Source organism: Urocampus carinirostris, chromosome 1 (assembly GCF_059441175.1).
Source record: "Urocampus carinirostris isolate Australia breed hairy pipefish chromosome 1, RoL_Ucar_1.0, whole genome shotgun sequence".
NCBI lineage: Eukaryota > Metazoa > Chordata > Actinopteri > Syngnathiformes > Syngnathidae > Urocampus > Urocampus carinirostris.
In genome coordinates this window covers 23,717,623-23,733,697 of record NC_142349.1, presented here as the reverse complement: position 1 = coordinate 23,733,697, position 16,075 = coordinate 23,717,623, and the positions used below count along the sequence as shown (strand labels likewise).

Below are 16,075 nucleotides of genomic sequence, written 5' to 3'. Positions count from 1 at the left end.
TCGTCCTCCCCCCGATTTCAAGGCGCGAGCCCCGCTCACTAGCGTAACGCGAGGCCCGAGGCTGTGGATGAGGCCTACCCCGGGACGGACAGACGGGCACCGGGGAAGACGACGGGGACGCTTCCTGGGGATTAAGGCAGGCCCCAAAGAGTGAGGAAACGCTCTTGTGCAGTGAGTATCTTGCCCGAGCTTATCGAGTGAAAGAATGGAGGCTGGAGATGCTACATTGATTAGAGGCGTCGTGGCACCAACATCTTGACAACACAAGAAAGATGCTTTTATGTCACACGAGCTAACGCTAGCCGGCTAGCCTCGTCGCTTTTCAAGCGTTGCCATTAAACATTTGAGGATCTGTTGATGTATTGGGTTAAATTTTCCGTTTGACGAGTTTGTTTGGAACGTTGACAAATCTTAAGTTTGAATGTAAATTTAGTTAGTTAGCGTCAGCGTTGCTATGCTAACGTCGGTTACTATTTAGCTCGCTTCTCTATCAAGTAACTATGTTGCTAATCATTCCGATTGATTGTCAGCGTTACGATGCTCTATTCGCGTAGTGACTCTGTTTATTGTACACTTGGCTACTTAAGTTGTCCAAGACTAGACCTGTGTGCTTCATCTTGCTTTTATATCTACACTTGTTCATTCAAGTCGTCATAGAACAGACATGTGTGCTTTATCTTAATTTATGCAAGACATAGGTGAGTTGGCCACATAATTTGTTCACTGTAGCCTCGGCACATTATTGTCTTGTTATGGTTGCATTTTAAATATAACTTAAAGCGTCCTAATATATGTATGTAGGATAAATTCAGTACATTATCATACCAGCTGTTCTCCAGCTGTGTGCCCTTTTAATAGGTAACGCCATCTGCATGTAGCTTGGGCCTCGAATTTTAATATCAGGCAGTTATTAAATGATGATTCCATCAATCTTGTTTGAATCTTAAAGGCAGTGATTCCTCACATTCTGCTTCTATTGCACATGCATTGTCTGTATCTTTCCATGATTGTACACCATTAGAAATAATAATATCTAGAGGTGAGTCAGATGATTTTATTTTTTTGGTATTCACAGCTGTTCTGTGACTCATCGCAACCTATGTGTTGTGAAATAATGATCCGTCGCTTGCCGCCTGATCATGCAGGACCCTGGCAACAGCGGTCGCTTCTTCATCTGTGATCTCTTGTCTCCGTAGCCATGATGGAAGAACTGCACAGCCTGGACCCCCGGAGGCAGGAGCTGCTGGAGGCTCGCTTCACCGGGGTTGGCGTGGCTAAGGTCGGTGGAGGCCTCAGCATGATCTTGAGGATTTTACCATTTCGTTGGTGTTCCTTTTTGTGGGACGCGTTCTATAAGTTTTTTTGTTTTGTTTTTTTTGGTTGTGCTGGTGTAACACAACATATTTCTTCCCCTTGCTCATGATGTAGTGCCCACATATACAAGCTGCGGCACCTGCTAAGAAGGCCAAAGACGGGTTGGGAGTGCAAATAAGGGTTTGAATGAAAACTGAGAAGAAACGCTGAAATAGTTCCTGAACATGTGTAAGAGTAGCAGCATTTCCCCCCCGTCTCTGCAGAAGGTGATCTTGGAACAGTTTAGGGATGGGGAGTCAGTGCCAGCAGTGGGCAGGATGCCAACCAGTGGCAGAGATTGAGCTTGGAGCATGGCATGGCTGCTGGCAGCGCAGAGAAAATGGCGGCATGCTGTCACCCTCTTTAAAGAGAGGTATTCTCAGTGCTAAAGAGGCGTCAACTTATCAAATAGATATGTTTTGGGGATTTTTTTTCCAGTGCAGTCTGTCACAATGATGTTTATTGCTGACCTTGATCTCGTTCCTTTAGTAAACCGTAAGCCATAAAATACAGATTTAAAGTTTTGCAGTATTTCAAAATTAAAGTTGACTAACAGTCCGTGTAAATCTAAACCAATCTGCAAGGCCATCATTTTTTAAGGGGGACCGTAGCCTGCCTTTTAGGCAGCATGCCTAATGTTGAGGGAGCCATTTTAGGGAAGGTTCAGTGAGGGAGCGCTGATGTGCTCTGAATGTCAAAGTCTCTCTTCCGACATTGGGCAGCGCATGTGGAATTCTGATGTGATTTGTTTGAGTGACAGGCTGGGGAAGAGCAGAGGCAACACACGGTCGCCCATGGCAACAAGACAGCCTCAGCTTTTAAGTGTCTGCCAGTGTGGGCTAACAGCATCCGGTCCACAATGTGTTACATTGTAATGATGGCAAGCCAGAGTGAATAAAATGGTTTTCCTTCCTAGGGCTCGGGCCAGAGTCAGAACGAGTCGTCCAACCAGAGTCTGTGCAGTGTCGGCTCGCTCAGTGACAAAGAGCTAGAGGTTAGTAAGTTGTTCCTTTTTATTTTCTTGTCCAGAGCACATTTTCTTATTGCATAGCTCTAATTGACTCACTTCACTCCCCCAGACTCCAGAGAAAAAGGCAAATGATCAGAGGTTCCGGAAACGGAAAGCAGACCAATTTGATGGCGGCGCAGGTGAAGAGCCGCATTCTATCTCACTTATAAATCAAACACAAATATTTAAAATCAAGACATGAATGATAAAACAAGAACCTCTTCTAATGGGCAATTTGCCCTAAAACTGAATTCTCCAGTTATTTCCACAAGGAAGTCTGTCAGCAATCTAAATTATATTACTCCCTTTTCCTTGCAAAATTGGTTTAAATATTTGTAATTATTTGTCTGTTTTCAGTTAATTAGCTTACTTCAGGTCATCACATTTTCAGGTAGATTTTCAGTGGGATTTAGGTTAGGGGTCATACTTCCAAGTTCTGAAATTGTTGATGGTATTTAGCGTTACAGAATAGTCCTGCTGTGTTTACCACGCAACATCAAAAATCAAAATTTTAAGTTAATAAAATGTTAGTCAATAGATTATATACATTACATGGAGTTTATTATTATTAGATAAAACCATTGAACGCCAGTGGAACAGCAAGTTAGTTTTTGTCGTTTCTTCTGTTGGAGTTAAAGTTTTTTGGGGTACACCAATGAAGGAAATCAAATGGGAAAAGGTGAAATTGTAACTTTCTGAATTCAAGCAAGGTGGCTACACAAATTGTACAAAGAATTGTTTTCACGCAAAAACCTCAAACACTCATACCAAATATTACCAATTCGGAAATATTCTCTGAGCAGTCACACTACAATGCAGAGAGCAAAAAACGACCCCATGACTCCTCCCAACTCCTATCTTGTTCCCAGGTAAAGCAGGATCAAGGGGACATAAAATTAGCGATTATTTTGAGGTAAGTGTCTGAAATCTTTTTGTTTTACCCTAATGCATCCTTTTCCTGCTTAACCCCTTTCCTGTTTCTTTTCTTTCCCACTGTCAAGTTTGCGGGAGGCAGCGGTCCCGGTGCCAGCCCTGCCAGGGGGATTCCACCAGTGGTCCGCTCTTCCCCGCAGCACTCGCTCTCCAACCCACCTGTCACGGTGAGAGTCTGTGCACTGTGTTACTGGCTGTTCCTTCTCACCTGCTGTTTCTATTCTACACTTATAAACTATTCCTTTGATATGTTCCCTCTAAATTTTCATGGTTTAGAGTTGGAGAAATCCAACTGGTTGGTCATCTCCTGAATTCATTCCTACATTTCAACCCTTTGACCACTGGTAAAATAAATATCTCAAGGGACTTTTGATTATGAAACATATATCCTCAATCTTAAAGACTGTAAGTACTGCTGAAATCTTTCCGCTGGCATAAATGGTATCCCAATGATAAGTGGTGGCTGTGCTTCAGGCGGTAGAGCAGGATGTTTAATAACCTGAGGGTTGCCTTTATCGGTCCAGCTCACTCCTGGTCGCTGTTGTGTCTTTGGGCAAGACGCTTTGCCCCCATAGCCACTTACACTGGTTTGTGGAAAGTTTGAATGTTAGGTTGCGGTCGGAGGGGCCGTGAGCACAATCTTGCACCCTCCCTGAAGCATCTCTTAGTGTCCAATAAAGCGCTTTGTAAATGTAATGCATGATTATTATTAAATGTTTAACTCTTTCCAGGTGCAGCAGGGAAGCCCGTCGTCAGTGGTCTCAGCCAATTCTGAGCACTCGTCGTGCTCGCTAAAACCAGTTGCCCTTTATCTACTCCACAAAGCCACACAGGTACTTCTGAAGAGCCTCACACTACCTTACTTGTTACTACCTGAAACTCCCCAACTAACTGAAGCACCTTTTTCCACCTGGGACTTCACCCAGTCTGACCTTACCCTAGAAAGACTGATTGCAATGGAGAACAACAAACATTCCGACCTGGAGAAAAAGGAGGGACGGATAGACGATTTGCTGCGGGTACAAATTGTATTTTCAACCACCCCCATAAATGGAGGCTCCTCGTAAAGCTCATCTTGATGCTTGCCTTGGTTTTTCAGACTAACTGTGACCTGCGGAGACAAATTGATGAGCAGCAGAGGATGCTGGAGCGATATAAAGAGCGCTTGAATAAGTGTGTGACCATGTCCAAGAAGCTTCTGATTGAAAAAGTGCGTACGTACTCATCTCAGCTACGGCGGACTTTTGATTAATCAAGTGGTCTTTGTCTGATGCTACAGTCCAAGCAGGAGAAGATGGCATGTCGTGACAAAAGCATGCAGGACAGGTTAAGGCTTGGACATTTCACCACGGTCCGGCACGGTGCGTCATTTACTGAGCAGTGGACAGACGGCTACGCCTTCCAAAATCTCATCAAGTAAGTGTCAATGTGCATGTAGAACTATTCTTGGCTAATGTGTGAATTGCGGGGAAAAAATTATATTAATTATAGCTAACAATGGCAAATTAGCTTGTTGGAAGTCGCAATGATGCTTAAAAAATAAAGCAAAGTGTCCCCTTTCATTTTCTGTGCTTGCCTACACTTCCCAGGCAGCAGGAGCGGATCAACTCTCAGCGAGAAGATATCGAGAGGCAACGTAAACTGCTGACCAAGCGCAAGCCTTCCATGGCCCAGACTCCGCCGCCTAACCTGGAACAAAACAAACGCAAGAGCAAAGCCAACGGCACAGAGAGTGAAGCGTATGAAAATGCTCTGTAATTTTCTTCTATATGAATGATCAGCTCACCTGAGTAGATTCATGTCTTCTTTTGTTGCTATAGTTTATCACAGGCCGAGTACCACGAGCAAGAAGAAATTTTTAAGTTAAGATTGGGCCATCTAAAGAAGGTGAAGCGTCACTTGTTTTAAGTCATAGTTAACAGAGCAAACAATGGAAGGCATCTTGACACATTTTTCAAATTTTGCAGGAAGAGGCTGAAATCCAAGCAGAGCTGGAAAGATTGGAGCGAGTACGCAACCTGCACATACGCGAGCTGAAAAGAATCCACAATGAGGATAATTCCCAGTACGTTGACCGATCTTCTTCGTGATGTCAAAATTTCCTCATCAAACCGCACCTATTTTTTGTATGTAACTAGGATACTCTGTTTTCCTATCTTGCCTTTAGATTTAAAGATCACCCGACGCTAAACGACCGATACCTGCTTCTCCATTTACTCGGACGCGGGGGTTTTAGTGAAGTTTACAAGGTACGAGATTGCTTAATCATTTGTGCATGTGACCAAGCGGCAGTTGCAAGTGTGGCCAAAATCCCGACCTGAATTGGAAAGGCAAAATGAGAGGTGTAGGGAGTCAACATTTCTGTGTAACCATTTTTGAAAATTGAGATGAATATAGTATGTTTGTACAGAAATGCAGTGTTTAAGTTTCAGAGCGATCTCATAGTTGACGTGCAACCCGTCACAAAGAGGAGTCATGCTATATCTCATTTGATAATGCACCTCTCTGTTTGGTTCCCTTCAGCGCACTATGACAATTGGTCGTTGTCTTCCTATTGAAAAATACCCTAAACAGGATGTGTGGCTTAAATATTTCAATGGCAAGAGAAAACACTTTTATCTGCTTCTTAGATATTTTGTGTTTTTTTTTTTATAACCATGTAATAAGTTAGTTTTTCTTTTTCTAACTCTTGAAATTGAATGTATTCAAACCAGATTTCACCTCTTAATCCTCTACACTGTCTAAAATATAACTAGATTGTTAACCATTGGGAGATAGCGTGACAAATTCAATGTATAAGAAAATTAACAACTTGCTGACTTAAAGGCCATTCGTGGCTCTTTAAATATCAGCCATATTCATTGGCCAAACGGCTGCGTTTGCAGATTATCTTTATCCATGTTAAAAATTTAAAAATGTTTCAACCAAGTTGCCCATGTCTCATTTCTTATTATGCTTGAATCTGAATCGATTGTTACATACCACCCCAAAAGACTATCGAGTTCTGTCAAAGTCTGCAAATAATCCTTTGGAGGTATAAAATGCCAACTTCCTTTTTTTAAATGGGTCCATTTATTTTTGGGTTTGAACACATGATGCAGTGGGCTTGACTGTGAATAAACACATTGTAGCACATGCTGTTAGCACTCTTAGTATGAGGTTGCAATCCCAGCAAATTAAGTGCAACACGCCCACCAACAGAGCGTACAATCTGTTCATCGGCAGCAGTTTTGGGTCTTAAAATCAGATCATGACAATTCAAAGGAAATCATTAAAACGAAACCTTTATTACTATAACACAATTGTGCAAAATGAAGTTAACCACAAGTACAATAATAATAATAATAATAATTTCCTTGTATTGTCATTCTGTGTAACAATGTACACAGAACGAAATGTCAATTGCACCTGACCCGTTGTAGCGAGCCGATGCAGCCGCAGCCAACAGAGGGCGCCGCCGACCACTTTTTAAGTCTTAGGAATGACTCGGCCGGGGCGCGAACCACCGACCTCCCAGTCTCAAAGCGGGCGCCTTATCATCTAGGCTACTGAGTCACTGTTTAAAATCCAACATTCAGTGATGCAGATGGAATGGAGCTTACCTTTGTTGAATTTGGATGAAAAGTGTGGAATAGATGTATGCAGTTTTGCAAAACCAGTTTCAACTTTCCCAAATCCATATTATTAAGCGGGCAGCATGGCGGCGCAGTGGTTAGCGTGTGTGCGGCACAGTTCTGAGATGGTGAGATCAAACTTTCTGTGTGGAGTTTGCATGTTCTCCTTGTGCTTGCGTGGGTTTCCTCCAGGCACTCCGGTTTCCTCCCACATTCCAAAAACATGCATGTCAGGTTAATTGGCCGGTCCAAATTGTCCCTAGGTGTGAGTGAGTGAACGAGCGAGTTGTCTGTCCCTGTGTACTCTGCAACTGGCTGGCAACGGGTTCAGGGTGTCCCCTGCTCACTGCCTGAAGATAGCTGGGATGGGCTCCAGCACCCCTACGACCCTACTGAGGATAAGCGGTGCAGATAATGGATGGATGCATGGATATTATGAAGCGATATTTTTTTTTCTCTGTTAGGAATATTTTTACAAATGATCTTGTTCCACATCGGGACGGCATTAGCTCAGGTAGAGCGCTCGTCTTTGGATCAAGAGGTCACAGGTTCGATTCCTGGCTCTTCCGTGTTATATGTCGAAGTGTCCTTGGGCAAGACACTGAATTCCTAATGCCCCCGATAGCAGGTAGTCACCTTGCATGGCAGTCGCTGCTATCGCTTAGGGAGAAAGTGTGAAGCACATTTAAAGCGCTTTGGGAGGTCTTCATTGACATGAAAAGCATGATATAAATGCAGACCATTTACATTTCACATATAAATCAAGTACTTTCTTAACTAAACTTGTTTTCTAGCATAGTGATCAACAACCACTGGGCTGCAGACTAGTACCAAGGTGTGGGTCATTTGGTACCAGGCCCCAAAGAAATAAAACAAGTTGCACTGTTTTTTTGCTTGAAACACATTTATTTGTGCATGAACACATTCGTTTTTACCCCTTAATAACTCAAAGTTTGGGTGCGCGTAATGCACAAGTTTTACGGTAGTATATTACTTTATTTGAGCAATGATTGATCATTCGACACACACCGCTGACCACATTTGCACACCATTGGATGCAACGGGAATCGAGCCCGATCGTAGTGGTGAGAGCGCTGAATCCTCACCAATAGACCACTAGGATTGCACTTGACATAGATAAAGGCTTTAGATTTTATCTCATCATCACACAAAATATTTACTCTCAATGCCACGTTGTAATGGAGCATAATGGGAAAGAGTTCAACCAAACCAATGTTATACATGTTATGCGTGCTTCAGAAAATTTTGTGGACCACTGTTCTAACGAAACCTCCACTTTCAGGCCTTTGATTTAACCGAACAAAGGTACGTGGCAGTCAAAATCCACCAGCTGAATAAAAACTGGAGGGATGAAAAAAAGGAAAACTACCATAAGTAAGTAACAGTCAACCGACACCAATTCCACTGGCGACATGTCTTCATGTGTAATATGTAACCCATTTTTTTTGTTTATTTCAGACACGCATGCAGAGAATACAGAATCCACAAAGAGCTGGACCACCCACGAATAGTTAAACTCTATGATTATTTCTCGCTCGACACAGACTCGTACGTGACTCATCTTGCTTTCAAAGATGCAATTGTTCATTTTAAGGTTATTTCTAATGAGATGCCCGTCGGTGCTTTCCTGCAGGTTTTGCACCGTCCTGGAGTACTGCGAGGGCAACGACCTGGACTTCTACTTGAAACAGCACAAGCTGATGTCTGAGAAGGAGGGTCGCTCCATCATCATGCAGATTGTTAACGCCCTAAAGTACCTCAACGAAATCCGGCCACCCATTATCCACTACGACCTTAAACCTGGTGGGTGCTGCTCTCTCTTCTCGTGACTAACCCTCCACTCATTCATAACAGATTTTTCTTCATTTATTTTTTAATGTTATTAGAAGCACCTTCGCAGAGTTCAAAAACACTCTACCACATGAAATCTCTTAAAACGCCTGAAGATTTGTTTTTAATAAAGGAAAATGGTAGTCAGGATTTGTAAGTCAATGTAGACCACCTATGTCAAAGTCGAGGCCTGTGGGCAGAATGTGGTCTTCGTAAAGTTTTCTATGGCCCCGGAGATGATCTTTATTCATTATTGCATGATACACAAGAAACCCTTGTGTATTTTTATTGCTGCACATTACTTTTTCTTGAAATTAGTGTTTTTTTTAACTTTATTTTCTTGTATTTCATTCCAATTATATTTTAAATATAACTCAGTTGAATGTATGATATCAATGTGCAATTCTTTTTTTATTTTATTTTTTCAAGTGAGCTTAGTCCACTGTTGCCAAGATATAAATAATAGGCTACTGATGGTGCTTCTTTCATTTAATGTTCATGTTATGTGGACTTTTGTATCAAGGAAAATTATTTTTTGTGCCTTTTGAAAATTAAAAGTTACTGTCAAAGCCTTAAGAAAACATTTCATTATTCTATCTGATCATATTGGAATATATTTGTGCAGGTTTTGGTTAGATTCAGTCAATCCTACTAGACAATGGGTCTTCAACATGGTGCCCGTATGCCCCCTAAGAAAACCTGAGTACAGGTTCTGAAAATAGCTTGACAGTGAGGTGTCATTGTGATTTTCTAGGAAATTTGATCTTAACTGGCCTGGTGTGTTAGTGGTCGGCTGAGGCTATTTTAACTTCTAGTACATTACAATCTGGTAATAAAATAGTAATAACTTGATTAGTAGTCATTATAAAAAGGCATATAAAACTAGTAACCTCGTTTTAAAAAAGAAACATTCGATTAATTCGACCCTCTGCTTGTTGCTCAATTTTTTCATCCCCCCGTCCATTTGAAATTGACACCCATGATGTAGACCCAAACAGAAATGAAGACTTTTCTCTTATTTGGAGTTCTTAAAAAAACAGGACTTGAGCCCAAAAATTGCTGTATGTAAACATAGTCAGAGTTTTGATGTCATGCAGCTTGATATGTTATTGACTGCTGCTGTGTCATGGCTAGTCATTTGGCCATAAAGTGAAAACGGCCGTAATAATTTTTAAGCAAGTGTGCTTTCAAAAGGTAGGTTGATAAAAGGAGGATCCAGGAATTAGTCTGGAGATTAACCATTATGTCTTAACTGACTCGCCTCATTATCACAGTTTTCAAGTGAATAAACTATTGTCTTAATATCTGTGCCACTTTCAATTTCATATAGATATTTATGTGTAGGATGAAGGCATTAAAATGTTGTGTCATTAATTTACAACCACTACAAATGGGGATCCCACATCACTGGAAAATTGAATATTTTTAAAGCCCTGTATACATTTGACATGCACATTGAAACATAATGAAGTTAATGGTGTTGTTATTCTTTATCTTGCTTTTTGAGAGCACATCATTTTTTAGGTTAGCATTTCTTTGTGGGTAAGACCTGAAACCCCATTTATCTGTTCAACTGAATCTCGTACCTTGATAGTTACTGTTGTCCATCTTGGATTCTTCGTCAATAAACAGGATCTGTATTTGGCTAATTCTTTATAGCACAAGTGTCAAACTTGTGGCCTACGAGAGCTTAACATTTCTGAAGGGTTTTAAAAAAAAATGGTCCAGAGTGCCTTGACTATTAACTATGTTTCCCAAAATGCCTGTTAACTATGATACTCGCAAAGCGACAGCTCAGTGCCACAGCATAGCAGTGATTCCAAATCGATTCCAATGAGTGGAACTTAGAAATACATGATAAGTGAAATGTCCTAGATTTTGATATTTTTAGTCCATAAAATATATGTGCACCAACATCTGCCAGATAATGTGTGATGAGCTATTTTACATTAAACAGTTGTTAAAGTAATTTGACATACATTCAATTACATTTAGTTACATATACAAGTTAAATCAAGCCCTTTAAGGACAGCCATTACGCTGATCTGTCCCTCCGTGATAATTAGTTTGACACTCCTGCTTCATAGCTGGCTTGTTTTTTTGTGTGTTGTGTGAAAAATATTTAAAACTAGCAGGACCAAGCCATTTTGAACCTGTTTTGGTGCATTATTCAGGAAACATCCTGCTTGTAAACGGCACAGCCTGTGGTGAGATCAAGATCACAGACTTCGGCCTGTCAAAGATAATGGACGACGACAGTTACAATTCCGTGGACGGCATGGAGCTCACGTCACAAGGAGCCGGCACGTACTGGTGAGATTGAGAACGCGTGGACGTCAAAACGTGCTCATTTTCATGTTTAAAATTGCTTTCTTGTGCCACCTTCAGGTACCTTCCACCCGAGTGTTTCGTAGTCGGAAAAGAGCCGCCCAAAATCTCCAACAAGGTGGACGTGTGGTCTGTGGGAGTCATTTTTTACCAGTGCTTGTATGGCCGTAAGGTAAGAGGAACTATTCACACACAACCTTGCTTTTTAAAGGAATTGATAAATTTACTTAAGCGGAAGGATATTTTCAAATTAAATGGGCTACCATTTTGATTAAAGGTAAAAAGGGGGTTTATTTTTGGTAGGTTGGTTGATTGGTTGGCCTTATTCATATAGTCTAAATTAGGAAATGGAGTAATAATGAAACATGAAGTTCATCTTTTTACTCTAATCTCTTAAAGTCATAAAACCACAGATGTATCTGCATTATATTGGTCTTTTTCTGGTAGTTAGCACATGAAAACATAATGTTTATTGTTTAAATGGAGGTGACTCATTTGAATAACTATTTAAAAATAAATGTGCACTTGCTCGATAAACTTGCCCCAGAGTTTCAAAATATTGATAATCATATTTCAAAACGCATAGAAAATGTTCATGTTTGGAAACCTTAGTGAGAAAAAGGGGTTTGGAAAATGAATTAATATTTGTAACAATCAGCGTACAGTATCTGTAAATATCAATGTTCTCATTACAAAAATGAAGATTCCTATTTTTTATATTAATATTTCATATTTAGTAATTTGCTAATAACTAGCGTGGTAAACTACGGAAGATTATGAGTATTCGGTACCCTGTTACCTTATAAGACAAAAATGTAACATTTCTAATTATAACATGTATTGATTTTGTGATTTTGTTTTTGTTGTTGGAAAATAAATCCTACACATTAAAAGTTGTGTATCTAGAAATACATCACAATATGGTAAAATATGAAATGGCATCAGGTTTTATCTCATTATCACACTAGTTTTAGTCATGGTATTGGATATGTTGGAGGAGACGATGTTCTTTCACTTTTTTAAGCATTGTAAGTGACAAACATTTTGAATAGGTGCGACCATGCGTTTATTCATGTATTTTAGAATGACCTAACTACTTCCCAAAATGCCCTTATCGTCATTCAGTTTTAAATCGTGTGCGCTTTGTAAAAGATTTGCAAGTCTGCCGTACTGCGGACCAGTTTAATGTCTGAAAATTTTCTCGTGACTCTGCCCAATAGTAACATCAACAATTTGGTACCGTGTCTTATAGTGCAATGATGGGATACAAACTAGTGTTTTTTCATGTGCCGAGTTTATCTGTAGTGGTCTTGTGGATAAGATCCGGTGCACTCCATGGCGCAATCTAAGTTCGGTTCACGTTGCATCCGATGTACTGTAATTGAAATCTGTGAGATCTTCCTACTGACCAATGTGTAAATAATGCACTTTTTCTACTGTAATTCTAATCCCAAGCGCTTAATAGTCTGGTGCGCCTTATATTGTAGAAAATAAAGAACATCAATTTTATCTTTCCAAACAACTTTCCCTCTGCTTTTCCATAAAGCCTTTTGGGCATAACCAATCTCAGCAGGACATCCTACAAGAAAACACAATCCTAAAGGCCACTGACGTGCAATTCCCACCCAAACCAGTTGTCACACCAGAAGCCAAGGTGAGTGAGGTGCAGTTGCTCTTGTGATTTATGCTTTAGGTTTGTGCTTCTGAATTTTCCGTCCGCACAACCCCAGGCGTTCATCCGACGTTGTTTAGTGTACCGGAAAGAGGACCGCATCGACGTGCAGCAGCTGTCCAACGACCCTTTCCTCATGCCGCACATCCGCAAGTCGGTAGCCTCCTCGGGAAACTCGGCCATGGCGGTGGCCTCCACGTCCAGCTCCTCAAACAGCAGCGCCTCCAACTGAGACACAGGACTACAATCCAACATCCACTTACTCTTAGCTTCCATTTTGAGAAGACCTATTCTCATCGGTCCACTGCTGGTGGTTGATGCCATAGCCCGAGGGCAAGGTGGGCCCTGGTATTGGGGGGGGTTCTGCTTTTAAAAAGGTATATAAAGGCTTCAGCTTGGCCATAAGGACTAGAGTTGTTGGTCCACTCCCTCGCTCGCAACCCCATGCTTGAGCCCCCTCCTGCTGGTGGACTTTTTTTTTTTTTGCACAATATGTGTTTGCGTGCTATAAGAAGAGGACAAGAGGCCATAGACGCGCCCCCTCAACATTTCCCAGTCAGCCTTGTGACCAAAGTTATCTACCAGATGGTGGCGCCGTTCCTCCACGGTTCTCTATAGAAATGCTTGAAGTAAAGTGGGAGCACAGAGGAATGCAGGAGTAACCCCCAAACTCCCCATCCATAAAAAAGACTTAAGACCTCCTCCATGCCCAATTCATCTTTTACATTTTCTGGAAGAGCAAAACCATTTTTTTCTGGAGAAAACCTCTGCTCTTTCTCAAGTTGCCTTTAATGAGAACTTATATTTTTTCTTTTTGACCCACCCTCCCCATCCTCTTCTTCTTCCCCTCAATTCAACCCCAAACACATATTTATTTAGATATGTTTAAATTCATCTTTCAGCCATTTTAAAATGCAAGGGGCAGATTGACCTGCTTTGCTCTTCGGGGAAGAGAGTTTGAGCCTTAGCAGGACATTGCATAAACCATTAAAAACTATTGTTTCAAGTCTGTGTGTTTACTCGGAAATTTTACTTTAATTTGTCTTATAAAGGCAAGCTATACTTAGCTTATAAGACATTATGCATGTGAAAATGAGGGACTTAACACTACATACTAGTTTAAAAAACGTTTGTTTGAATTTTCACCAACCGAAAACTTCTACCTGTCATAATGCCAAATCCAGTTGATGCTTTCTTCCAAAAACTAAAGTAATATTTTGTGTATTTAAAAGGTAAGGGTTTTCCCCACCACATTAAACAGTAATGGTTTCCATGGTTACCGGTAGTAGGTCAATCCTGATCTGACTCAGATACAGCACTTGCACCATCTGGTCGCCATTGTTTTTTGGGGTGAAGCACCATCTCGCTCTATAGAGATGCGCCAGACCTCAGTATTGACCAGCAGCGGTGTGTGACAAATCTGATACTAGATCCTAAAACACTGAGGAAAAACGCTTGTTCTGGAATTTTGAGTGTCACAAATACTAATATCAACATCATAGGTCACAAATAGTATCACCATCTGGGTTGTAGAGGCACCACGTCCTGTAGAGTGTCTTGGGCAAGAAGTAGAGCATGGCAGTGCCCCCCCTCTCCTGACTGTTTTTTTACGTAGGGGTTTTCTCCCCCACATGAAACAGTACTGGTTTCAATAGTTTCCAGTAGAAGGAGAAGCCTTCTGATCTCAATCAGATACAGAACTTTCATCATCTGGTCACTTGATTTTCGGTCTAAGGCGTCATCCAGCTATTCGGAGATGAGCCGTACCTCAGCATTGAAGATTATTAATGTGCGACTACAATAATAGTACAGTCAATCTCAGTTTTCAGGGATTTGAATTGTGCATTGTGTTCTTCATTTTGATTTGCTAATAAACACTATTCTTACCTTACAGACTGATATTTCTAAATAAGAATAGAGCAATGTTTCTCCAGAACCCATGAAGTTATAGGTGGGGTTAAACAGGAGTTTTAATGTTCCTCAGTTGTTGTATTTTTATTATTATTTTGCCAAGGCAAATGTACTTATGCTTTGAGGAAGAGGGAAGGAAAGAAAAGCTACTGGAATTTGCATTGTTTAATGACTGGTAAATTCAATAAAGGACACACCAGAGTCAGGATAAAAACTTAGGTAATTTCAGGAACAATGGATAAGACAAGTGCAGCACGGCGGCGCAGTGGTTACTGCGTGTGCGGCGCTGTGGTTACTGCGTGTGCGGCACAGTTCTGAGGCCATGAGACCGAACCTTCCTGTGTGGAGTTTGCATGTTCTCCCCGTGCTTGTGTGGGTTTACTCCGGGCACTCCAGTTTCCTCCCACACTTTAAAAACATGCATGTTAGGTTAATTGGCTGGTCCAAATTGTCCCTTGGTATGAATGAACAAGTGAGTTGTCTCTCTTTGTGTGCCCTGCAACGGGTTGGCAACGGGTTCCGGTTGTCCACTGCCCGAAGGTAGCTGGGATGGGCTCCAGCAACCCTGCGATCCTACTGAGGATAAGCGGTGCAGATAATGGATGGATGGATAAGACAATAGAGAACATTCAACATAAATTAAAGCAAAAGAACACTCTTATTTGGCTTTGGTGTCAGATAAGAAAAAGCATAAATTTGATTTTGGTTTACTAATCCTGTTTTATTTCTATTTCAGATGAATGAATCCATCATACGATTGATAACGTATTATTAGTCACTAAATGTACAATTATGCACACTGAAGGCTTTTGAGTCAACCTTAATCTGTTTCGTGTGACGATTTTAATTCATACACATGATACACTTGAAATTTCATATGAATAACAAGAATGTTCATCAAAATAGTGAAGAAAACACAATGCTGATGTTTTTCTTACAGGGGTTGCCAAATAAATGGGTGTTGTTGGATTCTTGAGTCCCTAGTCAATACTAAAGAAATCCAATTCATACCACAACCTTAATGTAAAGTTCTAAAATGATTGAGATCCTGACTGGATTTTTGGTTTGGGGTAGCTCGCCACTCGGATCACCACAAACTCAAAATTTTCCGGGGAGAAAAATCACCTAGCCAAAACTGCTCTGGTTTGGGATTTTTATCCATTGTGACTCATACTGTCAGAAGTAGGGTCAACAAAGTAAAGGAGAGATTTGTTTTTCTAATTTCAAAAAATGTTGGGCTAACAATTGCTATCATAAGTCACATTTATTTGACTTATTCACAAAATGTCTCAAAGGACTGCACAGGTTATAATTAAACCATCCCCTGATCTTAAACCAACATGCGGGCAAGGAAAAACTCAAACTTCCACATGAGGAAAATAAAAAACGTTGAGAAGGGGCCTC

General features: G+C 40.9%; 1 protein-coding gene across 1 annotated transcript; it reads left to right on the top strand.

Annotated features, from left to right (window-relative positions):
* The first annotated feature begins 379 nt into the window (after positions 1–379).
* On the top strand, positions 380–14,651 carry tlk2 (tousled-like kinase 2). Its single transcript, XM_088330996.1, has 21 exons — positions 380–698; positions 1,197–1,279; positions 2,270–2,347; positions 2,433–2,502; positions 3,232–3,275; positions 3,364–3,462; positions 4,027–4,128; positions 4,222–4,314; positions 4,395–4,505; positions 4,575–4,711; positions 4,885–5,034; positions 5,116–5,182; positions 5,263–5,360; positions 5,463–5,544; positions 8,213–8,304; positions 8,389–8,478; positions 8,564–8,733; positions 10,935–11,073; positions 11,149–11,260; positions 12,635–12,742; positions 12,819–14,651. The coding sequence occupies exons 1-21, from the start codon at positions 686–688 to the stop codon at positions 12,990–12,992; spliced, it is 2,112 nt and encodes a 703-aa protein (XP_088187122.1). The 5' UTR covers positions 380–685; the 3' UTR covers positions 12,993–14,651.
* Positions 14,652–16,075: the final 1,424 nt, after the last annotated feature.

What these genes read in the sequence shown, in the direction of transcription:
- tlk2 (XM_088330996.1), top strand. An exon ending in CCAATTTGATGGCGGCGCAG is followed by an intron (nt 2,503 to 3,231) that starts GTGAAGAGCCGC and finishes TCTTGTTCCCAG; the next exon opens with GTAAAGCAGGATCAAGGGGA. An exon ending in GATTGGGCCATCTAAAGAAG is followed by an intron (nt 5,183 to 5,262) that starts GTGAAGCGTCAC and finishes CAAATTTTGCAG; the next exon opens with GAAGAGGCTGAAATCCAAGC.